Genomic DNA, 26,777 nt, shown 5'->3' with positions numbered 1-26,777 from the left:
CTCGGATCCCCCTTTTTTGTGTAAATCAAATGGGGGAGGCAGGGCACCAGGTATAGGCCTTTTCTTGTGGACCTAGGCAGGACACCAGCTATAGGTCTTTTGTTGCGTAGGGGGACAGGTCACCAGGGATAGGACTTTTGTTGTGGGGATAAGCAAGACACCAGTGGTATAACATGTGTTGTGGGGTGGAGGCAGGACACTGGGTATGGGCCTTTTGTTTAGGAGGCAGGACACCACATATCGGCTCTTTTTTGTGAGGGTATGCAGTGGGTTGGCAGGGCACCAGGTATGAGTTATTTTGATCTGTAAGGAGATAAGGCAGCGTGAATGTATGGTCTAATTGTTGTTGGGGCCTGGACAGAAGGGATGGGCCTTTTGTTGTGGAGGTGGGTAGGCAGGACACAGGGTGGGAGATCTTTTGTTTTTTGGGGTGGTAGGCAGAACACCATATATGGTCTAGCCCTGTAGAGGTGGAGGGACAAGACACCAGGCATGGGGCTTTTGTTATGACGAGGGGGTAGGTGGAACACCGAACATAGGGGTTATTCATTTGATTGGGGGGGGAAGGGCACCATGCATAGGTCTACTGTGGGGAGGTAGGACACTAAATGTGGGTATTTTGGGAGTAGGTTGGCAGAACTCTAGGTAGGGGTACTTGTGTTGTGTGGTGGGCCGGGCACGTTGTATGTGTCTGTTTCTGTGAGGGGATAGGGAGGCAGGACTCCAGATGTGGGCTTATTGTTATGGTCGTTGGCTCCGCAGTACCACTGATGGGGAATCTTTTGTTGTGGGAGGTGGGGAGTCAGGACACCAGATTGGCCTTTTGTTGGCTAGACAGCAGATACATGTTCTTTTGGTGTAGGGCAGGACAGGCAGGCTGCCATATTTGGGCCTTCTGTTTGGCGGTTGGGGAAGGCAGGACTCCAGGAAGGCATCCTGTATTGCCGCAGCAAAGTGGTGGAGAGGCAGGATGCCAGGTGGGGGTTTTATAGTGGGAAGTTCTTTTGGGGTACTGGGTGTGCGCTGAAAGCTTGCACTGCCTACACATTTGTACATTCTAATATTTACACAGCATTCATGTCTCTGACTCGCCTCACATTTAACTCTTAGAGCCAAGGCAGACCCCCTGGCTCTGGCTGTACTGTACCCATGAATTCTCTGTCAAACCCACCTTTATGAGATTGGGCTACCTGGGGATATACTTGGATTGTGTAAAATGACATTAAATTGGAAATGGGGTTCACTGGGGGCATAGTGGGCATCCCAAACTTAGAACATAGTGGGACAGTTGTACTAGAAATATTATAGGATTGAGGAAAATATGGAATGTCAAACTGGGAAAGTATTAAAGTTCCAATATGGGAGATGCTGAGATTGTGAAAACTGGATTTATATTGGAATAGAGCAAACTGACAATAGAACCTGTACACTTGTCGTTTACTAAGATTAAACATACAAGGTTTATCATTGGGGAGCTTACTGTGTTTGTGATACTGGGAGATTTCTGGGATTTATGCCTTAGTTATATCATGAAATGATGTATAATGCCATGGTTGCACATGTATTTAATTATTCACAACAGCTTATAGAGTCCACACCGTAAAAAATAATTACTGCTGATGCAGGAGGGATGAGCGTGAGAAAACTACCTGGAACTGGGTGATCTGATTCCCATTGTTTCCTGCCCTGGTTGCTTGTAGGTCCATTGCTGACACACTGCCTGTCCTCTCCTGTTGTTATATCCCCACTCTGCTGTTTCTCTGCTTCGCTAACCATGATTGTATGGCAAATGACCGCAAAGAGCTTAGTGTTGCTTCCCAAAGCTAGGTCCACGCTCAATCAATACCCTAATAATAATAATAAAGAAGGATAAAATGAGACAAGAAGCCAGGTTGATTTTCAGAATATCTTCAAATCATAAAGGAGATGAGGGGAGCAGGGGCATGGTAGCAGAGGGTTAAGATGATGAGAAGAGCCAGGTTTTTCTTTTGAAGTGGAAGATGGCAAAGCTGGCGACAAATCTGTTCCAGATAGTACGGGCATCAACCAAAAAACTTCAGTCCTCTCATCTTGAGTACTTTGAAGTGGGAACGTTTAAGAGAGGACAGCCTGAGGAACTGATGCCTTTTTATGGGATATACGCCAGGAGCCTTGTCTTGAATACAAGGGAGAGAAAAGGGGTGATGAACAAACTACAGTACTTGGGGAACTGATCATTGGGAAGGGCAGAGGCCAATAAAGTTAGCAACAGGATTGAGGAGAATGCCAGCACTTTCTGTAGTTACAGCAGCTGGGCCAAATATTATTGGATTGCCTGGCTGGTTACGCTTTTTTATTAGTTTTCAGGATATCATTAGAGAGTGTGTGCCAGAAGGAAAAAGCAGGGCCTGAGAAAACTTGGAGGTGGTATCAGAGTCGCTAGGCCAGGATGTAGAAATCTCGTTTGAGAACTGTCTTACGGTGCTGCAGAAAAGTGAGTTGATGTTGTTTTATGGCTCCTCTGAGGGATGGATCTTATTTTGAGTGCAGGATGGAGAGGTAAAGTAAGAAATAGTACAGAAAGGCATCTCGATGGCGGAAAACATTACGAATGAGATGAACGATTTTTCAGCATCAAAGATGGCTTTGAAGTGGAGTTTTCTGAACTGATTATATGTAAGCAAGTTTGTCTGAGGAAAGTCTGGGCGCTATTTGGTCTCACGTTTTCTCAATTGTGTTTGGCTGGAAGATACGTTTTTGTTGAACCAGTTGGAGGGCGATGTCCTGGGCTAAGCAGTATTGATTGGAGCAATGGCATCTATAATTGACATGAATTTGGATTTGAGTTGATTTAGGAAGATGGCAGCAGTGGCGTTCCACAGAAGGTGTAGCAGTGAGGATTTAAGAGTATTGCGGAGTTGCGGATCCAAGAGTTCCTTTTTGGATCGGGCTCTGGAAGTGGAGTCCAGATAGTCTCTGGAAATGTGGTGTTTGGGGAGGATGAGTTTCAGGAGTTGTAGGGAGTGATTGGTCCAAATTAGGGGGGACATGGGCAGGTTTGATAGATATGCACTGAAATTTAGGATTAAGACAGGATGTGCTGAGGATGTTGAAGTCAAGTGAGTTATGAAGGGGTTCATGAAAGCTTTAGGGTTGTGCTCTGATGGTTTGCCAATCCAGAGGTTGAAGTCACTGACAACGAGGGCGGCAATGGTTGAGAAGGAAAGGGGGCAGGTAGAGTAGAGAAGCCATCAATGAAAGGTTTTACATCATCGAGGGATGGGGCTGGGGGCGGTAAACAATGATAATGTTGATGTTGGGTCCAGAAGAAGTGCTGAGGTGGGTATGTAGATGTTTGTAGCTGATTTCAGGTGGTGATGAAATTTGTGAGAGTTTGAGGGTGGGCCAGACATGCATAGTGCAACATGAAGTTATGTCATGATACCATTTCATGTTATTTCATCATATCATGAAATGCCCCGTCTTGGCATATATTCACATGACATTTGATAGGTCATCATGGCACAGTGTGATATGTCATGACATAACATGACAAATATAATATGTCATGAGATGTAATTTCGTGATATGCTATACAATGTCCTAACTGGGAGTATACTGTGACTGTGTAATGGGGAGTACATCAGGGCTGTCATAGGTTTGCATTGGAGACTACTTTTATCGCAGACCTGAACTGCTGCTTGTCGAGCCAGCATAATACCAAGGTTATGTTAGTCTTAGTGCTGGCACAATAAAAGTATTTGCACAGATGTTTGTGCTTGCCCAGTGACCACACTTGCAGTTGTATTAGTTCTACTGTTAACACTGATGCAAACGTTGTAATTGCACTAAGGCTAAAACCAGCCATATTTAGTTATGGTGTTGGGGCTCGATTGGCCATGCTTAATCCCTTCACTGGCACCACAACCAGTACAAAGCCTGTCACTGCTGCAGTCAGCACTAAGTACCAAGTGAGTTCTTTGGCCCGGGAAACAAGGAGTCTACATGGGCCATAAAGAAGGTCCCAGAGGCCGATGCTGTCAGAGGCCCTATCTAGATCTGTCCGTTTGCAGAATGGATGGGATAGGCTTACCCTGCCAGCTCCACCCTCTACAGCGAGCCTGCAAGCCAATAGGATACACTGCCTGACTGAGGGGTATAGTCTTTAATGCAGTGCCCAGCGCTGGAAGCAGCATGGTTACCCACTGAGGCTATAGATCACCAAGGGGAGCACTGCCGCCCCTTTCTTCGAGCACCAGCAACAGAGGGTAAACAGCATCCCATCTAGAGTTTGGAAATACCATCTATCTTGGTCTTTCAAGCTGCCGGGTGGACAAACTACAAAGAGTGTCAGCACTAGCCCAACAGGGAACATTTCTCTCTGCCCCTTCAACAATACTGGCGGAACAACACATCGAATTAAAGGCTTTATGTTAAGTCCACAACGTGTTTTACAAAAACTGACCGTCCCATCCTGTTCAGCAAATAAAAAAACATCTGTCAAATCTCTCACTACGTTCAGTGAACTAATGTCTGTTCAATTAGGCAATAAGCCCTGACCCGGCGGGCCATTACTGCGTCCGATAATGCCCCCGGGACCCATAGTTATGCCAGGGCCTCAACAAAGGCCCCAGGTGCATTACCGGATGTGGAAATGGCCCACCTGTGAGGGGCTTATTGCCATTATTACCCCAGCCCGTTAGACCGGGGTACTAATTGCACTTTTTCTGGCTGCGAGACGCGTCGCATTTCGCTGCCGGGTAAAAAAACAAAACGGCTGCTGCGGTCAGGAAACATAGTCCGTTCTTCCTTTCCGTGGCAGCCATAGTAAACAAAGAAAATGTATGCCATGGAACAGAAGCAGGGACTACAGGTAGTCCCTTCTCGCTTTCCATACAGCAAAGCGGGAGGATGTGAGCTGCAAAATCCCGGCGCCAGGAACACGCTTCGACGTGAGAGGGATTACCGGCAGGTAAGGCTCGAAGAAGCACCAATCGTTATGTCAATAAAAATGTAAGTATGGTGTGCTGGGTACTAATATTACATAAAACAGGTATGAACAAGTTTGTGGTAGATTTTTCTCTTTAGAGGCTCTAAGACTTTGGAACATAATACCCCCACTACGGTGATCAATAACAGATCATCCAAATGTAGGCATCAAAACAAAACCTTTCTTTTTTCCACAATAATGCCTTAACGTGTTTGGCTCCATTTCTCAGAAGTTGTTGTATGTACTTCATTTACATAGTGCACTTTTGGGCACGTGTTTGTGCTCTAAAGAACATTTAACAAATTACCAGGAGAGGGAATTTTTGGCCAGGCAATGGCTGTTCATGTGAACCTACTGGAAACCGGCCATGTTGTGGATGGGGCCTAACAAAACGAGGAAGTTACCCCAGTATGACCTATTACATGTGGAATATAGGTGGCACTATGAACTTTATTTGTATTCATAGTAAAAGATTGAGGCCGGGTTAACACATTTCTTCATTTCTATAAGGTAATTCCCTAGCACCTTTGCTAAGAGATCTAGGATGCAGTTTTTAAAATATCGATTCTTATACAGGTCTTCTTATAATAGACGCCTACATGGTAGTTAAATAGATTCAAGTCTAAAAGTAAGAGAATTCTATAAATGTGGATGTCGCATTTACCATGATCTTATAATGTTCTTGTAAGCATTTTGTACATTAATTGATGATTTTAACATATGAATAATTGACGTACAGAGGAAAGGGCTAATTGCGATCATATGAATTGATCGTAAGAAATACAAGTATTCGCCAATTGTGTTAATTGGTTATATGAACATATTTGTATACATGGAAATCTGTATAATTATGTGTTTGTTTTTTTAATAAATGTGAAAGGTTTAAATTATAAACCAAACCACAATAAAACATGCTGTCAAAACTGGAAAATGTGAGTGAATAATAACTAATTGAATGTCCTGGTAACCAGCAAAGATGTGCCCGTGTGCATAATGGGAAATAGCAATGATCTGCTAATAGTGATAAAGTAATTGGACAGCTGGGCATAATGTAAACTGGTAATGATGTATTTATTGTGTTAGCTCGGAACTAACACATTTTAACTATTCATAATCTAATCAGGCAATAATGTGCTAGCTAAATTCAAATATACATAACCTAAGTAAATGATACATTTTCACAAAATATGTGGCGCCTTGAAATGGCAATGCCATTTTGATTTGCTTTTTGTTTCCATATTTTTTGTATTTTACACCTTCTCCTGGCAAATAAATACCAATTTCTCAAAGGCCTGTGGGTACTGGAATAAGGGTAATTTCTTGGGATGGTCAAAGATGGTGGCTGCCCGGGGCATAGGCGTCTAGATGGTGCACGATCAGCGGTGCCCAGCTAGTGCTCAGAGACTAATTTATGAGCTCAGACTGGAAGATGTTTCAATTTCTCTGCTCTTTTAGTGTTAGATGGCTGCTGACACAGGAGTGAGTGTGTAGTTGGGAGTTACTGTTCTTAGTGAGATGTCCCTTAAGATATGCAAATGTTGGGAGATTAGAAAAAGAAGAGGTGCATAACAAGTTCTGTGCTGTGTGGACCAATGACCTAAAGTAAGTGCCACACCATGCCTTTTTATTCACTATTAGTAATTAGATCTCTATACTACAGTTGTAAAAACCAGAGGAGTTTTTTTAGGCTGCAATTACTTTGCATTCTCGTACTTTCAGCTTTCCGAGCAGTATGGGGAAAATAAAGCAACAGCCGTACTCTTTTTGCTTAACGTGTTTCTCTGAAGATTTATACAGATCATTTTTTGTGTGATCTGTGTATTTTTCAAGCCATCTATATAAAGCAGAATATTATTTACCCATTAGAAGCCAAATATCAACACATTTCTGTACCAACTAGAGCTGGGAAGATATGTGCTTAAGGGCCTAAATTGCATAATGGGTTCAAATCCCGTCTTTACCACTTAACTAAAGTGTGAGATCATGGGCACATTTGTAATCTTACTGGGCTCATCGGCCAAAATTAGGAGTCACTAGAAGGGATGCAGTTTGCAGTGTATGTTATTACGAAAAGCCTCACTTAAGGTTTACTAGACCTCAACGTAGCATTGGCAAAGCTAATAAGTGTGGCATGTAGATACTGCAAATGTTTTCTATGTTGCAATGTGTACACCATGTGTACACCATGCAAAGACATAAATATGTTCTGCCACATGTGTGGGCTGCCCTGATGACTTTGGTTACAGTTGTTGCAGATTGGTTAAAGGAGTTTAAAAAAACATATTTACGATCCTTAATGGTTCAAGGGAGGATATTGGCTCTAGTAACACTTTCAACTGAGAGCAAAATGATCGGAAGAGTAGATTACGTAGCCGCAATAAATGCCTATTGAAGTAGCAAAATCTAGTTGCGTGCCCTTTGGACCATGACAATATTATACTTTAGAGAAAAGTGAATTTTTGCCAACATTTCCAAGTTTACAGTGTTTTCCTATTACTTTTAAGTATTATAATTACAATTTAATAAAACTAACCGGTTTATGTTTCAATGATTTTCTAATGTGAATTTCTAAACTGTGAATGTTAGCATGTTAAATGTCAGGTAACCCACTAACCAATATAAACTCAAACTCTCTGCATACTTTTCTCACTCAAAAAACTCACACGACCATCTCTCGCACAACAAGCCGCACACACTTCACAACATTGCAACAACACATAAGCCGCACCAACAGCACACCCGGACTGCACCGATCCAATACTCGCACCAAAGCTCAGCACCCGGTGTATACCGAGTTGAAGCTGCCAACAGAACACCACTCCTCTCACTATCCTACTCCCTCTTCACCTTACTAACCCATCCCACCTTAGTGTTTACAGATCCGCCAGAGCGCCTGGGGACCAACTCCGTTGGTGACGGTGCGCGGTACAAATACCTTTAATATTTAACATTTAACATTTAATGTTACGGAGGGATTTGCGATACACAGGCACATTCTAGTGTTTCACCTTAGGTACTATATTATCTAGAAACTGCCCTGAAATTATGAGATTTGCACCACCAAGGCTCCTGCTAAATATCCTGCATATTAGGGTTATTGAATTCAAGTATGGTATGGCGTCGCCCCATGTGATTGTGCCTGGCTTCATGCATCCTACTGAAAGTCAGGGCACCTGGGCCAGGACTCCAAATTGGTAGGATTTGACCGTGGTGGAATTGTTCGCGGTGGAATTGACCGTAGTCAATTTCACCACAAACCCAATTTTGCTGTGGCCAAAATCAACTAATCCATGCCTCCCACCAACCCCTCCAATACTTCACCACCCTCCCCCCACTTACCTTACAGAGCCTGCCTTCATTCTGAACTTGCAGCGTCAATTCCATCCCTGCAATGCAAGTCAGAACTGACTCTGCAGGGTCCCTTTCTCTGTTTTTTCTTTTCTTAAAGTGCCCCGCTGCCAATGTACTGGAAGCCGGGGACACCCCTGCAACCTCCGTACCCCTTATGGTGAGCAAGGGGAGCAGGGTACACCCCCACAACCCCTGTACCCCTTGTTCGCTATAATGGAACCCTATGGCCTAGTTGACCGAATTTTTGGTTGTACGATCAATAGTTTCCATCAAATTGGCCAATTCCATCTCCTGGCCTGCCCTGCTCTAAAACCGCAGGCTGGTGGTCTCCCCTCCCCTTCCTGCCATTGGATGCTCCTCACCACTTCCAGTACTTGACTCTTTGCTTGGGGCGACTCAGCTCTGGGTGACCCAGCAAAGGGCAAACAGCTAAAGTTCATCAGCCTCTCTGCTTTTGAGCAATTGCTTTGCTGTGTCCTGCTTCTTGCTTGTGAGTACCAATTATGTCTTTGCTCAGTCGCACCCTCACCATGCACTGCTCTTATTATCTCATCCTTTCTCTTCTACTTCATTCTTCTCTGCTCAAAATCTTTTTAACTCTTTTCCTATCCCTATCATCTCTTTTCCTCGACACCACCCCCCCTCTCGCTCACCTACTCTTTCTATTCACAAAACCTCCAACCCTAAGTTTCATCACTCTTCCTCTTCACGCATCTACTCCCGGCGCCTCTCTACTTTGTAGCAGATGTAGAAGCATAAGCATGCTTCTACATCTCACTATCTTTATATTGCTCTTTGGAATGCACAATCTGTCAGTAACAAGACTTCCTTTACCTCTGACTTCCTTCTTTCCCATTCTCCCTCTCTTGACCTCAATACACTCACATAAACCTGGATTTCTCCCTCAACTCTGCAGCCTTTACTGCCCATCATGGCCCTACCTACACCTTCACCCACTCTCCCCGCCCAACTGGTAGGGGTGGTGGAATAGGACTGTTTGCATCTTCCAAACTTTCTATCTCTCCTACTCCCCTATCTCCCGCTAGTTCTTCCTCTTTCAAATACACTATCTGCACAATCACTGCTCCTTATGGCATTCATATTATGTTATTATACTATATCGGCCACCTGGTGTCGATGGTCAATTTATTGGCAACCTCTAATACACTCGCTTCCTCCCCATCATCACGTCAATGTCACTGGTGACTTCAACCTCTCCTCTATCTCCACTACTCTATCCACTTAGCTCTCTTCTTCTTAACCACTCACTCTCTCAAGTCCACTTTCCACCCACCCATTCAAATAGTAACTCCATTGAACGTATTCCTATCTCCTCTCAACTCTCTGCCTCTAACATCTCCACTGCTCCTTCTCCTTCTGACCATTCCATTATCTTTGCCTCCATCTCCAATCCTTCTTCCCCTTCAATCTCTCCATCTACCACTTCCATCACCAAACAAAAGTTTGCCTCCTCCAAATTCCCAATATACCTCTCTGACCTATACCACTCTCTCTCCTCCAATGCACAATTCACTGTTCCATCCACAGATAAAGCCTTCACTAACTTTAACACTGCTCTTAACGCTCCTTTCTCCTCTCACTTCTCTCTTACTACATTCACTCCTAAACGCTCCCTTTCACGGCCTTGGACTACATCTATCATCCTCACCCTGAAAACAACCATGAGGAAAAACCTTCATACTTGGCAAAGATCTGGACACTCCTCTGATCTCCAACTCTACCTGTCTGCTCTTCAAAAGTACTCCTCTGCTCTCGACTCTGCCACAAGTGACTTCAATCTCTCTCTCATTTTGTCTCAATCCTCTCAACCTAGGAGTCTCCAAAATTGGAACTCAATTCTCTCACCTCCAAAACCCTTAGTGTTCTCCTCTACTCTTTCTGATAATGATATAGCTCTCTGCTTCACGTAAAGAAATGTCAACATTCAAAATACCTGTGCAAATTACCTTCTATACCCCCCACCTGCTCACTTTTTACCACCACCTCTTCACTCCTCTCCTGCGACAATGTCTTCCCTTCACCCCACCAGCCCCGATGAGATTCTTGACCTTCTCCTCAGGACTAACCCTTCCTGTATCCCATCGACCATCTATCCCCAAACATAAAGAAACTCATAGCTCCCAGTGTTGCTCCATATTTAACTTCCCTCTTTAAGTCCTCCCTTGACAGTGCCACTTTCCATCATCCTACAAGTTATCAACTGTCATCCCTATCCTTAAGAAATCTGGCCTAGATCCTAACTGTCCTTCCAACTTTCGTCCCAAATCCTAGAGTCTGGAGAGTGTGGAGATTTCAAGTGACACCTTGAGTTCCTTGACACACCTGTGAGATCCTATTCAATATGGCTTCTGACCTCGGCACTCTACTAAGTCTGCTCTCCTCAATGTCAGCAACTACATGCTTGTCATGCTAACCGTTCATATATTCTTATTTTTCTTGACCTCTCTGCTGCCTTCTATACCATCAACCATTCGGACCTTCTCTCAACATAATTGGTTTACTTCACATCCTACCCCCAGGTACCGGAACAGGCTTATCTCTCCACTCACCCCCCTTACTGTTGATCGTCCACAAGGGTCAGTACTGGATCCACTTCTCTTCACTCACTGTACCTCTCCTCCTATGTCTTCTTCTATCAACTCTTTGCTGATGACACTCAGATCTTCCTCTCCATTCTCTCCTTATCTGACAAGCTACCATCAAACTTTTCTAACTGTCTTGCCACCATCAAATACTGGAAGGCATCTCACTCGCTCATGCTAAACTCCACTAAGACTGAAGTTCTCTACTTCCCATTCAAACAGGCTATCTCTTCCTCTCCCCCTCTTCTCTCATAACTACCTTCCCTACTCTTACTTTTGTCCGCAACCTTGGTGCCATCTCACATCTTCTCGCTCTTCATCTCCAAATCTGCGCATGTGGCCAGACTTAATCTCCTCAACTTCAGAAAAATAAGACATCGGGCCTCATTATGAGTCACCTCTTGAAAAAGTCCTCAACTTTGCTGTCTGTACACTCTTCAACTTTTTCTGCTTCACCTCTACCTCCCCAGCCTATCATCAGTTAGACTGGTTATCTATGAGACAGAGGGCAAAGTATAAACTCATTCTCATCATCTTGAAAAGTATGCATGGACTGCCCCACTTTACCTATCACCCCATCTCAACCCTAACTCCCCACCCTCGCTCCCTACAATCATCCTCGGCTCACCTCCTTGCCACCTCTCGTGCCACTTACGCTCCATTTAGTTTCTGCTCTCCCCCTCTCTCCACTACCTTTCTCTTAAATGTACTTGCTCTTCCTCTCTTTCTACGCAACACTCACACATCTCTATTTAAATCCCACCTCATAGCTCTCCTCCTTTGTGACGTGCAACGCATTCTATGCCACCACATCTCAATAAGGGCATGTCTACCCCCAAACTCGGGTCCGGGTCCCGCAAAATGGGATTTACCGGGCCATTCCAACCTTGGAGGGCCCGGTAATTCACATTCGCGGGACCCAGACCCGGTGCGTCCCTTCCCATTTGAGCCCCCATAGGGCTCAATGGAAATGGGGAGGATGGTAGCAGCGATACCGTTTACCGTTAATAACGGTATTGCTGCTACCATCCTAGTCTGCTCGCGGGTGCCGCTCTGCACGCTTGGTCTAACCAGGCGTCCAGAACGGCACCCGCGAGCAAACTCGGAAAGTTGCGGCAAGGTAACAACGGCGCCGGTAGCACTACCGGCGCCGTTGTTGCCTTACTGCAACACTCCTGAAGCCCATTGTCTCCACTTCAACACTGCTAAGCACCTAATCTCCTCTTTAACACTCTCTCGGTCTGACAACTGTGCCAGTGTACTCTATGACATTCCAAACTATGCTTTTTCACCTCTTGAAAAAGTCCTCAACTTTGCTTTCTGTACACTCTTCAACTTTTTCTGCTTCACCTCTACCTCCCCAGCCTATCATCAGTTAGACTGGTTATCTATGAGACAGAGGGCAATGTATAAACTCATTCTCGTTATCTTGAAAAGTATGCATGGACTTCCACACTTTACCTATCAGCCCATCTCAATCCCAACTCCCCACCCTCACTCCTTACGATCATCCTCGGCTCACCTCCTTGCCACCTCTCGTGCCCCTTATGCTCACTTTCGTTTCTGCTCTCCCTCTGCCCCCACTCCCTTTCTCTTGAACGTACTTCCTCTTCCTCTCTTTCTACGCAACACTCACACATCTCGATTTAAATCCCACCTCATAGCTCTCCTCCTTTGTAATGTGCAATGCATTCTACGCCACCACATCTCCCTGTTCTCCTCTCCCCCTACCTCTCTACGGCAATCTGATGGCACTTATCCCTCACCTCTTCATCTTAAAAAGTAGCACTTGCTCCACTATACCAATTCTATATCAAGCTCCACTGTCCTTGTCCCTGGTTCATTTTCTGCCTCCCTTGCATCAACTGGACTTGTATCAACATCCTCACACACATTGTTAAGGACACTGGTCTTCCACTCTGTAAATCAATGTTAAAAGGATTTGTAAGAATGTATGTGTCAAAAATACATCGTGTTCCTTGTAATGTTCATTAAAATAAATAAATAAATAAATAAATAAATAAATAAATAAATATCCGCTATTTCCGTTTGGGTCACTCGCATCACCAGTCTTACACGACGTTCGTACGTGATCCCACATTATGCCACGAGGGAGCACCAAAGCCCTTTAGCACGATTTCCATTCTCTTACATCTCTGTAGTAGGCGAACTCTTACCCTATGTACATGGGCCCACTCTTAATACTCTTTGTAAATTGGTCCACTCTGACCTCCCTGCATGTTTGTGTACTTTTACTCCTGTGCATTGATACTTCTCCATGTACATTTGTGCAGAGTAACCGGGTAGTTCCGAACTGCATGCACAAATACAACAGCAAAATTAAAGAACAAGACAACTTCATCTACCAGCCTTCTATGTGCAGAGGTCGTGGTGAGAGGGAACTAAACGATACGATGTTCCTCTATGTTTGCTAGCATCAGCCATTCTCGTCTTACTTTTTGTAACTCTCAGAACCCTTCCTGGACCACTGGCGAAGGACACGTACGCTTTTTTTGATTGCCCCCTGATTGGGGAATTGAGCCTAGTCCCTACGGGGCCACGCTCATGTCACATCCCATTAGCTATGTTGCAGACACCGACTCCCTGTTGTTTATTTCAGTAGCATGCTTGAGACACAAAGTCCCTTCCGGGGCTGCCACACAGCCCTGTTCCCACAGCGATGTGCATTTGTCTTCTGCGTTAAGCACAACTAACTTTAATTTGCTGTTGGCACAGCTGTGTGTGGAGGTAATGGCTGAGTAGGAGGGGTGGCTTTAGTCTAAGGTGTAAATGGTGGGTGATTAGAAATGGGAGGGTGTAGGAAGGTGTGCGCTGGGGGCGACAATGACTGGAAGGTGGTGGTGAACTTAAAGAAAGGCAAGATCCAGGCATTGGGTTTGTATTCCCATGGGTGAGTGAGGGTAGGTATGGGGTTGATGGGGATGGACAGCGGGGAACAAAGTTCCAGTACTTATTTTTGTAGACTTCGACCCCTGATTGTATTTTGTGCACTCTTATCCCCCTCTACACACTAGTGCGCTCTGACCTCCCCGATACATAAGAGTTAAACCCTATTTGTTGGTGCACTTGCACATCATCTTTCTGATGCCTGGTGCATTCCCCTGCAAGCTGGTGAACTATTACCTCTGTATGTTGGACACTTAAAAGTCTACCCTCCCTACTACACCTGTGCACTCTTACCCATTTCTGTGGACCTATTTGCTACCTACCTCTCTGTACACAAGCACTCGTTTACCACTTCCCACGTGCCACTGCACTCTTACCTCTCTGGGTTCTTAATCTCTTCAGTCACAAAGTTGAGGGTGTCCCAGCCAGAGTAGGAGAAAAGAGCAGAGTAGAGGGCCAGGGCGATGTCACCCGGATTGTAGGAAGAGCCATCAAAAGAGTTTTCAAAGTGCTCGGACTGACCTGGAAAAAGGTACGAGACATAAGTCACAAATAGGGCCCCCTTCGTGCGTCACATGATCTGAAGGTCATCACTCATCCAACTCGCTCACCATGTGTTAAGGCCCCACCCTAACTCTGGTACAAAGACCTGAGAGCTCACTGTGACAAATCAACTTCCGGGGCACCAGTGGTTCAGGGATGAATATCGGTTTCTAAACCATCAATCAGCTCCACACCTCTAGCACACCAGAAGGGAACCGAACAGATTGGAATACAAGTGAATTATAAAACCTCCTTGTCCTATTTTGGTAACGTGGACGGAATGACAGGCTTATCTCCACAAATTCGTTGATCGTTGGTTAGTGGCATCACTGCAAAAAATACAATTATTACCTAATGATTAAAGGGACTGTCCAGTCAAGGTTGTATAAAAATATCTACTTTATTATTACTACAACCGACAGTTCTAGCACACTACAATTACAACCCACCCCATAAAGGAACACAGAGGCCAGACAGTTTCACGAAGGAAAGGGATGCACTATGGATACCGGCAGGAGGGTATTTGGTAAAGTAATCAGTCTTACTGTTCACGGTTATTCGGTTCCAGCACCAAGGGGGCAAAGGGTCGTAACTGTCTCTAGGGGCCTTCGGAGAAGGACCAGGGGGGCAGAACCACAATGTACCTGGTGCTCAAGAAGTTCCTGGGGCTTGACATCATCGAGGCGGTTCGAGGGCACTTTGCAGCGCTTGAGACAGAGTTAGTGGTGGGAGACACCTGCGGGTACCAGGCAGCAGGCAGTTCGGCAAGCGAGGCTAGACGGACGTCTGCAAGCTGTCCGTCGCAGCGGCTCACGACCAAGAATCATTGTCTCTGTGCTGGTTGGTGGATCTGGAATGCTGGTCGAGGGGGCTCAGACGGCTCTTATGACTGCGGCGTCACAGTCCACGGTTCAGCCGGATGCAGTGCGGGGACTCGACTGTCTCGGAAATGTCCTTAAAAGATGGACGCTGGGTGATGCTTGTGTGGCATTCCTCCTAGCTTCTTCGAGGGGCTCGTATCATTTCAAGGCAGATATCCCAAAGCCCAGGAGAGTGATTGCAGGCAACGGCCTTGTCCTTTGTCCAGAGACTCTCTGGCACTTCCCACCTAGGAAGCTTGCAGGAAGAACCTAGCAGGGCACGCTGTGTGCTGGCTGGGTACCGGTTCTGGAGCTGCTGGATGGGTCCTCTGAGTCCGGTATCCCCCTCTGTTCCCTGGGAGATGTTTAGGGGAGGGATCTTGCTTCCCTCTTGGAACTCCTGGCCTTCCTTCACTGGCGGAAGATGTAAGGTATACTGTACCTTCAGCTCGAACCAAATGAGTCCTTCTTCTTACTCCTTTAGAAGTTGTCGGATGATCTGGTAAGTGAAGCAATCAGCCCTCTTTTAAAGCCAAATGGGCCCCAGTGATTGGTGCAGGATAAGCCTACCTTGAGGACCAATCCAGGGTCCCCACCAACAATCCTCTGTTATGCATGAGGTCAGGACCAGAGTTCTCTGCAACCGGACAGACAAGGGGTGACAACACATACATAAATTCCACCCATCTTCCTCTCAATTTTAGATCAAAGTGTCTCTCTGGTTAACTGAGCCCTCTGTGACTCTTGATTAAAGTGCAAGTATGTGATGAGAGCGGACTTATTGTCTCTCTTAAATCACATACTTCTCCCCTCTGAAAGGGGTCTGCTCTGCAGGGACACCTGCTGTAACTGCTGACCCAGGCAGGCCATTCCCTGCTTTTCATACACAGAGGTGGGAACTAGCTTCAAGTTGACACACTGCATACCAAAGGGTTGTTAGCCCTGCCCTTGCTGTTGTCTATCCGGCAACCAAGCTCCTTCAAGCTTGCTTCAATTATCTGATTAGTATGCACTTCCACCAGCCGGAGTAGACAAAAGGAATGCAGATCCATGGAGCATTTGATATTTAAATTAGGCTGCTCGTGGCTGGAGGAAGGTGTGCCTTCCCTTCTTGGAATGCTTTGATGTACCCAAGACTGTCACATTCCAGTTGAATAAGACAGGGGAAGATGGCGCGTGTAGGCTTTATCTTCCCAGAGGACATTGACTATGCGTTTTGTGCGGGAAGCAGGTGAACTGTGTGCAGAATGGTCTCACACAGTCCTCGCAGGTTGATATCCCATCATTCATTTTCATTTATCAAAAATTCAAAAAGCCCAGGCGAGCACACTTTCCCTGTGTGGATGGTCGAATTCCTCACACTCACACACATCTATCTCAGACCCGAGGAACCTCAATCATCCAACACAAACACTAGGTCTCACTCAGGCGCAAAGCCCTGATGCTCTACACTCATCCAGCTCAGACACAAAGACCTCAGGCACTCTACTCAATCAACTCAGGCAGAAAGATGGGATGCCCTGCACTCCTGCACCTCAGAGGAAAAGGCCTGATGCACAACACTCAGCACAAAGACCTGCAGCCCTGCACTCATCCGACTCAGAGGCAAAGCCTCAGGCCCTGCACTCATTTAACTCAAACAGAAATACATGAGGCCCTGCACTCCTCCAACTAAAATGACAATACCTGAGGTTCTGCACTTATCTAACTCCGATGCAAAGACCTCAGGGCCTGCACTAATTTAACTCAGACAGAAAGACCAGATGCCCTGCCCTCTTTCAATTCAGTCAGAAAGGCCTGAAGTCCTGCACTCATCCAATTTAAACACACAAATCTGAGGCCCTGCCCTCATTTAACTCAGACGCAAAGACCTGAGGTACTGCACTCATGGAACTCAGACACAAAGGCCCAATGCCCAATGCTCATCCGACTCAACTAAAAAGACCTGAGGCTCTGCACTCTTTCAACTCTGATGCAAAGACCTGCGTTCCTGCACTCATCCAACTCAGAGACAAAGATCGGAGGCCCTGCACTCATTCAACTCAGATGCCGAGACCTCAGGCCCTGCCCTCATTCAACTCGACAGAAAGACCTGGGCCCTGTACTCCTCCAACTCATATTGCAAAGACCTCAGGCCCCGCACTCATTCACTCAAACAAAAAGACCTCAGGCCCTGCAGTCATCCAACTCAGATGCAAAGACCAAATGCCCTGCCCTCATTCAACTCAGATGCAAAGACCCGAGAACCTGCACTCATTCAACAAAGGCCCAAATATCAGAGGGCCTGCACTCATCCAACTCAGACGCAAATACATGGTGCCCTGCTGTCATTCAACTCAGACCGAAATACCTGATGCCCTGCACTCACCCAATTCAGATGCAAAGCCCCAAGGCCCTGCCCTCATTTAGCTAAGACATAAACCCCTGAGGCCCTATACTCATCCAACACAGGCACTAGGCTCTATGACAACGCACTCATGGAACTCAGATGCACAGACCAGATGTCCTACCCCCATTCAAGTCAGACAGAAAGACCCAAGGCCCTGTACTATTCCATCTCAGATGCAAAAACCAGAGGTCCTGCCTTCATTTACCTCAGACGCAAAGACCTGCGGCCCTACACTCATCGAACACAGGCTCTAGGTTCTGTGACACCTCACTCCTTCAATTCAGACAGAAAGACATGAGGCCCTGCACTCAAACTCAGAGATAAAGACCAAATGCCCTGCACTCATCCAACTCAGACAGAAAGACTGAGGCCCTGCACTCATCCTACTCAGACGCAAAGACCAGATGCCCTGCCCTCATTCAACTTAGGCAGAAAGGCCCAAGGCCCTGCACTCATCCAAGTAAGACACACACATCTGAGGTCCGCCCGCATTCAACTCAGACATATTGACCCGAGGCCCTGCACTTACCCAACTCAGACGCAAAGCCCAGATGCCCTGGCCTCATTAAACTCAGACAGAGATACCTGAGAACCTGCACTCATCCTACTCAGACACAAGGAACTGAGACACGACACTCAGCACAAGGTCTGCAAGAGAGCCTTTTCATACTACAAAATACTGTAACCTACGGTGCCTGAAAACAAACTAACCATAGATCCAAGCTGCAGTTTTGAAGTAAAAAAATCCAGAATCGAAGCATCCTCTCTATACCAATTACAAATACACGGAGAAGAAAATCAAACACATACCCACCTACACAGATCTAGCAATAACATTTAACTCCTCTGGAAACTTCATTGAAGCCGTACAAAACCTCCAAGGAAGGCCATGCAAAGATTTGATGTCATGCAACGGTATGTTACTGCGACTATATATTAAGCCAGAGTCTGCTGCCATTGCATGATCTCTAGGATCTCTGGCGGATTTGAAAGAGAGGGGGTGGCGGGTTAGGTTAATGGGGTGAGAAGGAATGTGCAAGATAGCTTTGCTTTTGTGTTGATGCGTGCGGACCTGAAGTTCCCTAAACTCTGTGTGAGGGTCTGTTTCTAGGTGTTCTGTTTGAGCATAGCGGCATGTGTGTTCACAGGTTGTCTCGTGTACCTGCGGTGCTAGGATGCATTGGCCAGGGCTATATTATAGTATGAAAGCTGGCTGTAGAGGTGTAGAGTTCTCTTGTTTGATATCTGCTGGAAGGGATAGTTCATTTCTTTGTGCACGTGCCTTAGGTGGTCGGTGCTAACATGCTTGAGTGTACAAGTTGGAAAGGTTAGTGGAGGGCACAGTAGGCAATTAGGAGCATCCATCTAATATGTTGCTTGTGACGTCTCAGTCATGGTGCCCGTTGGGAGATGTCTCAAGAGTGGTGCCCTTTGGGTAAGGGTGCTCGTAAACTGGTATCTTTGGCAGTGGACATTGTGCATTGATTGGTTTTGGGTGAGTCGGGAACACTGGAGGAGGGGGGAAGATGTGGAACATTCAGCAGTGGGGGTACCCAGAGACACAGTGGGACACCTGAGACAGATGCCATAGAGTAGAACATATTACAGAGCGATGCTAGGGGGAGAATTACTGCAGGACACCAGTGAGCAAAATCACAATAGAGCATAAATTACAGTGGTACCAGGGACCAAGGAATGGAGGAACACCAGCCAGAATTATGTGTGCCACTAGTGAGCAGAATCACAATAGGGCACAGATTACTGTGGGGCACCAGCAGCAAAGACAAAGCATAGCCGCTTTTACTGTCGGAGGCCAGGGGGAACATTACAGCATCGCCCAAATTACGGTGAGGTACCATGAAGCTAATCAAGGGATTGCACCATTACGGATGGACAACAGGGAGCAAGATCACAGTATGGCATATAAACATGGCAACAAAATAAAAGAGGTGATGGCTGGAAGGTTTAGGATTGATCTTAACCTCTGGCATTGCTCTGGGCAACCCTCCATACCATCGCTCTTCGCCTGCCAAGTCATTACAGAAAGTGGAAAGACCAAATGCAAATCTGCCTTGGTCCCAACTCAAAAGAGGTAGTCCAGCCCAAACAGATTGGTCACAACCCTTCTACACGACACCACAACTATCCCCAGACATGTTTTGGTCTCATTGGGCCTCATCAGTGAGGTGTAGCTTGAGGCTGAAACATGTCTGGAGATGTTTGTGGTCTAGTACAGAAGCCGTTCCAGATGGCTTACCCCTTTTGGGGTGGGACCAAGACAGATTTGCATATTGTCTTTCCCCTTTTGTAATGGCTTGGTAGGCCAAGAACTATGGTCTGGAGGGTTGCCCAGAGCAATGCAGCAGGTTAAGATAAATTCTAACCTTCCAGCCATCACCTCCTTTCTTTTGATATAAATATGGTAAAGCACAAATTACGGTGGAGCACAACTAGGCTAAATCATTGTATCACACAAATGATCACAAATCAAGATGGGTACCAGGAGCAAAATCATAGTAAACCCCAAACTATTAAGGGAAGCCAGGGAACAAAGTCACATTGTAGCACACTTTATCAAGTGGCATCAGGGAGCAAAATCACATGTCTCCAATTACCATGGGACAACAGGTACCACAATCACAGTACAGAGCAAATGACACTGTGGCACCAGGGAACAGGATTATCGTTGTACACCAAGGAACAAAAATTAAAGTATAGCACAAATTATTATGGGACTGCAAGTCAAAATCACAGTAGAGCAGCAATCAAGATGGGATACCGGGAATGAAAATAGTAAGCCCCAAATTATTATGGGGCACTAGGAAGCTAAATCACAGTATAACACAAATGAATGCAAGGCACCAGTGAGCAAAGCCATAGTATGGCTCCAATAAAGTGGTACACCAGTGAGCAAAAACACGTAATAGTGAAAATGGCATTAGGACACCAGGGAACAGGATTGCTGCGGTACCACAAGGAGCACAAATTACAGTGTAGCACAAATTATTGTGGGACTCCAGGGGCAAAATAAGCTAAATTCTAGTGTAGCACCAGATATGGTGGCTCATCAGGGATCAAAATCTCAATTCAGCACAGATTAGTATGGTGCGCCAGGGAGAAGACTCACAGTATAGTGACAATTGCGTTGAGACACCAGGGAGCAAAATCACTATTATGAGGAACCAGGGTAAAAAAACACTGTGGTAGACCAGAGAACAAGTTACAGGGCAGCACAAATTACAGAGTGACACAAGGCGAGCAGCAGCACTGTGGGACAGCAGAGAACAAATCAATGGATAGCACACATTACGTAGGCAGACTAGGGAGCAGAAACCCTGTGGGACACCAGAGAACAAGTCACAGAATAGCACACATTATGGAGGGATACCAGGGAGAAGAAACACTATGTGACAGCAGAGAACAAGTCTTAGGATATCGCACAATTCAGAGGGACACCAGGGAGCAGAAACACTGTCTGACAGCAGAGAACAAGACACAGGATTGCACACATTATGGAGGGACACCAAGAAGCAGAAACACCATGTGACAGCAGAGAACAAGTCACAAGATAGCACATATTATGGAGGGACAACAGGGAGCAGAAACAACATGTGACAGCAGAGAACAAGTCTTAGGATACCACACAATTCAGAGGGACACCAGGGAGCAGAAACACTGTGGGACAGCAGAGAACAAGTCACAGGATAGCACACATTACATGAGAGACACCAGGGAGCAGGAGCACTGTGGGACAGCAGAGAACAACTCAAAGGATAACACACATTATGGAGGGACATCAGGGAACAGCAACACCATGGGACAGCAGATAACAAGTTACGGATAGCACACATTACGGAGTGACATTAGGAAGCAGAAACACTGTGGGACAGCAGAGAACAAGTCACATGATAGCACTCATTACCGAGAGACAATAGGGAGCAGAACACTATGGGACAAGAGACAACAAGTCACAGGATACCACAGATTACGGAGTAAAACCAGAAAGCAGTAACGCTGTGGGAAAACATAGAACAAGTCACAGCATAGCAAATATTACAGACTGACCCCGAGAGCAGAAACACTGTGGGAGATCAGAGAACAAAAATATTATAAAATAAAAGAAACCGGGATTCTATAGGTAAGCCTGGAATACTAAACCATTAATAGAAATGTGTACTTATCCATTCCTGTCAATGCGGATAACACAGAAACCCTACTCATGTCGACCAAAATATGAGTTTATCTATATTAAGAAATACTTTTTATTTATTAGAGATTACAAAGTAATATGCTACACTAACAACACTTCACCATGCTCCTCCTTCAATATGAAACAGTACAATTCCTAAATCACTCCTATAAGTTAATTTACTGAATACACAGCTGCAATATTTGGCAGCAGTTTGTTTTGTTTTTACTTTCTCCTACACCACATGTTGCTATTTGCAATACATTTCTCAAAAGCACGTTGTGCTTCCTATTATCATGATACATCAATAGTGTATATCGCTTTGCACTCATGAGTGCAAACTGATATTTTTGTAGACATGAGTAGGGGTTCTGTGTTATCTGTGTTGACAGAAATGGGTAGGTACAATTTTCAGTTATTCGATCAGAGAACAAGTCTTAGGATAGCACACAATTCGGAGGGACACCAGGGAGAAGAAACAGTGTGTGACAGCAGAAAACAAGTTGTAGGATAGCACACATTATGGACAGACACCAGGGAGCAGACACACTGTGGGACACCAGACAACAAGTCTTCGGATATCACACAATTCGAACGGACACCAGGGGGCAGAAACACTGTCTGACAGCAGAGAACATGCCACAGGATTGCACACATTATGGAGAGACACTGTGGAGCAGAAACACTGTGGGACACCAGAGAACAAGTCTTAGCATAGGACACAATTCGGAGGGACACCAGGGAGAAGAAACAATATGCAAAGACAAGTCTTAGGATAGCACACAATTCGGAGCGGCACCAGGAAGAGGAAACAGTGTGTGACAGCAGAGAACAAGTCGTAGGATAGCACACATTATATACATACACCAGGGAGCAGAAGCACTGTGGAACACCAGAGAACAAATCTTAGTATAGCATACCATTCGGAGGGACACCAGGGAGCAGAAACACTGTCTGACAGCAGAGAACAAGTCACAGGATAGCACACATTATGGAGAGACACCAGGGAGCACTATCACAGAAGATGGTTGGGAAAGGCTCGGAAAACAAGTGTTTACTTTTTCTTTTTTAAATAGGCAAATTGTCCACCGACCAGACAGAAATGGCTTTGCAATTGTGGGATCTTTCCTGGAGGAGAGGAGCTACTGGAAGCGCCTTCAATCTGAACGACGTGACCAGCCAAAGGCTGAGTCAGATGTGCGCGGAGAACAGGTGGGGCTCCACTGTAGACAACTCTCCCGCAGCATCACTAACTTCATGAACTGTGATGACGAGCAAAAGAGCCATATGTTGCTTGAAGAAATTCCAGATGTAGCATTAAAAGCAGAGTACATAGCTTGTGCTTCCATCAAGGATGAAAAATCACACGGGTATTGCTGTAGCAATACCCAAGAACCTGCCAAAGCTTTTGCAGCAATTATAACCTTACAAGTGATGCCAACAAATCAGTATTTACATTGTACAGCGAAGTATTTAGAAGTGGTAAACAGACAAGAGCCAGGCCGCTTAGTCTGCCTTTATGGTGACATCCAGGGCTGGTGCCAAGTAGGCCTCTGGCTCAGGTAATGTGACTCAAGTCAATAAATAGGAGACAGAGCAAAGAGAGGAAGGCTGACCCAGGCACCTGATCTCTCTATCTTGCTATTTCATAGCGAGGGTTCTCTGACATTGGAATGCTGGTCGAATTTTAGTACCCCCATGAAATGAGATGCTTGGGGTGACTACATATCGGAGGACCACAAAATGAAACTGGTGGTTTTTATTACCATTTGAAGCAAAATGAGTGTCACATCAGAAAGATGGAATGCTGGTTTGATTATGTGCGAGGAGGAGGGAGGGCTGTGTCACTGTGAGTAACATTCCAAGGTAATATAATGTGGCGTTAAGCCCCCGTTCCAAGGGCTGGAACAGGGGGGGGGGGGTTAACGGCCTGGCAGCCCAAGTTAATGGCCCGAGAAAAGGGAGGGCCATTAACGGGGGCTCTGGGCCTTTACCACTCCCCACCCCCCTTCCAGCCCTTAGAACTGGGGCTTAAGGCCATTAGCACCCCAGGTTACCAAGGCGGTAACCCGGGCAGTATGCAGTGATATTATCGAATAGAAAACAACTAATGGATGTTTAAACGTACCCAAAACATCTATAAAAAAATATATAATTATACATATGTGGTTGGGAATGGGAATAGTAGTTTGTAGGGTGGGGGACCTTCCCAAAAACAACAAAAACAGTTTTGTGTTCGTTCAAAATTCATTCATTGTTTTATAATTTGATATAATCACATGTAACAAAAAAAGTATTTTCAGTCATTGAACGGCCTTGCGCATCCCGTTCAATGACTGAAAATACGATCTAAAGATGTCCGCCATGGGCCGTCGGGAGAAGAGTGGAAGGTGCGGCTGCAGCGGCGAGTGCCGCCACAGCTGAAATAAGGTAAGTGGGGGGGGGGGGGTTTAAACAATAATAATAATAAGGGAACAGAACAGAGGGTGGGGGTAAGATGGTGGCGAGGCAGCCAGCCGCCAGGTGTGATGGAACGTGGGCTTTCACCAGCGGTTCAAGCCTGCGTTCCTAGCCACCTGATTGGCTGGCTCCCCCTGCCAGGGTGCTAATGGTCATTTACAGGTTGCCCCAGGCAACCACTGTAGCCTGGAGTATGTAGTGTGCTCACGCCTGTAACAAAGATCGTCTCAGAGGCACCCCATTCACTCAAGTTTTGTCACAGTACTGGGATTACGCAATCATTCCCCAATATGCGAGATTTCAACCGCAGCAAACCTCTGGTAGGAGCATCCGAGGCATCGTCCTCATACAACCCATGCATGAGGATGTGAGACTGTGCACCCTTCTAACACCCCAATGACAGAATTGAATGCACAGCAATCATCTTCTGACACGTTGGATCTGATGCACAGCACTCGCTTAACTCCAACACAAGTGTCTGAGGCATTGCAATCCTGCATCTGAGACATGAGATTCTGTGGCTATGCCCTTGGCCAACTGAGGCCTGAGATCGTAGATACCTCGTTCCTCATCCTTTGAAATAAGGATCAGAGGCAATGCAATCATCTAACTCGTACATGAGTATCTGAGGCGCTGTACTCAGCCAGCAGAGACACAATGATATGAATAACTTCACACATCCAATCCTAACAGAAGGGTCGGAGGACTTGCACTCCTTCTCAGACATCAGATCAGAGACACCACACTCATCCAACCCAGACTTGAGGAACAAAGGCATCACACCGACACAACTCAAGACATGAGGCTCTGAGGCCTCACACTAATGCAAATAAAACAGGAAGATGTTGGGCATCACACCGGCACAGCTCAAGACATGAGGCTCTGAGGCCTCACACTAATGCAAATAAAACAGGAAGATGTTGGGCATCACACCGACACAGCTCAAGACATGAGGCTCTGAGGCCTCACACTAATGCAAATAAAACAGGAAGATCTTGGGCATCATCACACCCACGCAACTCAAGACATGAGGCTCTGAGGCCTCACACTAATGCAAATAAGACAGGAAGATCTTGGGCATCATCACACCCACGCAACTCAAGACATGAGGCTCTGAGGCCTCACACTAATGCAAATAAGACAGGAAGATCTTGGGCATCATCACACCGATGCAACTCAAGACATGAGGCTCTGAGGCCTCACACTAATGCAAATAAGACAGGAAGATGTTGGCCATCACGCTGATACAACTCAAGACACGAGGCTCTGAGGCATCACATTTATGCAACTAAGGCCTGAGGATCTGAAGCATCACACTGACACAACTCAAGATATGAGGATCTAAGGCCTCACGCTGACACAACTCAAGATATGAGGATTTCAGGCATCACGCTGACGCAACTCAAGATATGAGGATCTAAGGCATCACACGGACACAACTCATGATATGAGGATCTAAGGCATCACGCTGATACAGCCAAGGGATCCATGAACATTCTTCAAATTGTTTTTGACGAATGACATTTCTCTTAATTTGTTTTGCCGATATTGTGGCTTTTCTTACTGCAAAAAGCAGGGGAGATTCCTGCACCTCCCTTCCACTCCTCATCCTCTGTTTCTACCTTACACAAACATAACATTTATATGTTTGCAATAATAAGGTGGCAAAGTGTGGCAAAATATTCTGCAAAAATGTATAATATCCAACTAAGACATGAGGGCTTGAGGCATCACATTGATGCAACTAAGACATGAGGATCTCGGGCATCATGCAGACACAATTGAAGGCCTGTGGATCTGAGGCCTCACACTAACACAACTAAGACATGAAGATCTGAGGCATCGTGCAGGCTCACCTCAAGACATGAGGATCTGAGGAATCACACTGACGCAACTAAGATGTGAGATCCGCAGGCAGGAGGCCCACACTAACACAACTAAGACATGAAGATCTGAGGCACTGCATTCATACAACACAGACACAAAGATATGATAAACCACAGGCATCCATCTCTCACACAAAAGACCAAGGAGCTCTGCTCCTTCATCCCAGATATAAGATAAAACAATCCACTGCACAGTGGTCTCAGGCGCTGCATTCATACAACTCAGCCTTGAGGATCTGATGCACTGCACTCATCCAACTCAAACGTGTAGAGCTGAGGGAAAATATTCCTTCCAGCAAGACATAGCAAATGAGCTCAGCTGCAATGATTCCTGGTTCAGTCACACAGCTCGTGTGTGTTGGATCTTGACTCACCCAGCCATCTTGGTTAGGTTGACTAGCTGCACTCCCCTTTGACGGTGTCATCCCTCTTGCCTGCACACACTCACTCTCACACTTACCCTGGCCGATTTTCACAAGGCCTGCGATGATCACAGCGATGAGAGCCAGCACCTTGGCATAGGTGAACACGTCCTGCACCCTTGTTCCCCACTTGACGTAGGCGCAGTTCACGAAGGTGAGCAGACCTAGTGGGAGATACAAGCACGTTATGAAAAGGTT

At 45.9% G+C, this 26,777-nt stretch overlaps 1 protein-coding gene across 4 annotated transcripts in view; it reads right to left on the bottom strand.

Moving 5' to 3' along the window:
- The window catches only part of SLC7A7 (solute carrier family 7 member 7), a 288,753-nt gene that overhangs the window by 45,145 nt on the left and 216,831 nt on the right, over positions 1-26,777 (bottom strand). For all 4 annotated transcript variants that reach the window (XM_069633861.1, XM_069633864.1, XM_069633863.1 and 1 more), the window contains exons 4-5: positions 26,618-26,743; positions 14,208-14,352 (exon numbers count right to left, since the gene is read on the bottom strand). In XM_069633861.1, the coding sequence (XP_069489962.1) occupies positions 14,208-14,352; positions 26,618-26,743 (271 nt within the window). The remainder of the gene's footprint in view (positions 1-14,207; positions 14,353-26,617; positions 26,744-26,777) is intronic.

This window comes from Ambystoma mexicanum, chromosome 13, assembly GCF_040938575.1.
Source record: "Ambystoma mexicanum isolate Mex_15411 chromosome 13, UKY_AmexF1_1, whole genome shotgun sequence".
NCBI lineage: Eukaryota > Metazoa > Chordata > Amphibia > Caudata > Ambystomatidae > Ambystoma > Ambystoma mexicanum.
Note: the sequence above shows the minus strand (reverse complement) of the source record. Positions and strands in the feature narration are given on the sequence as shown.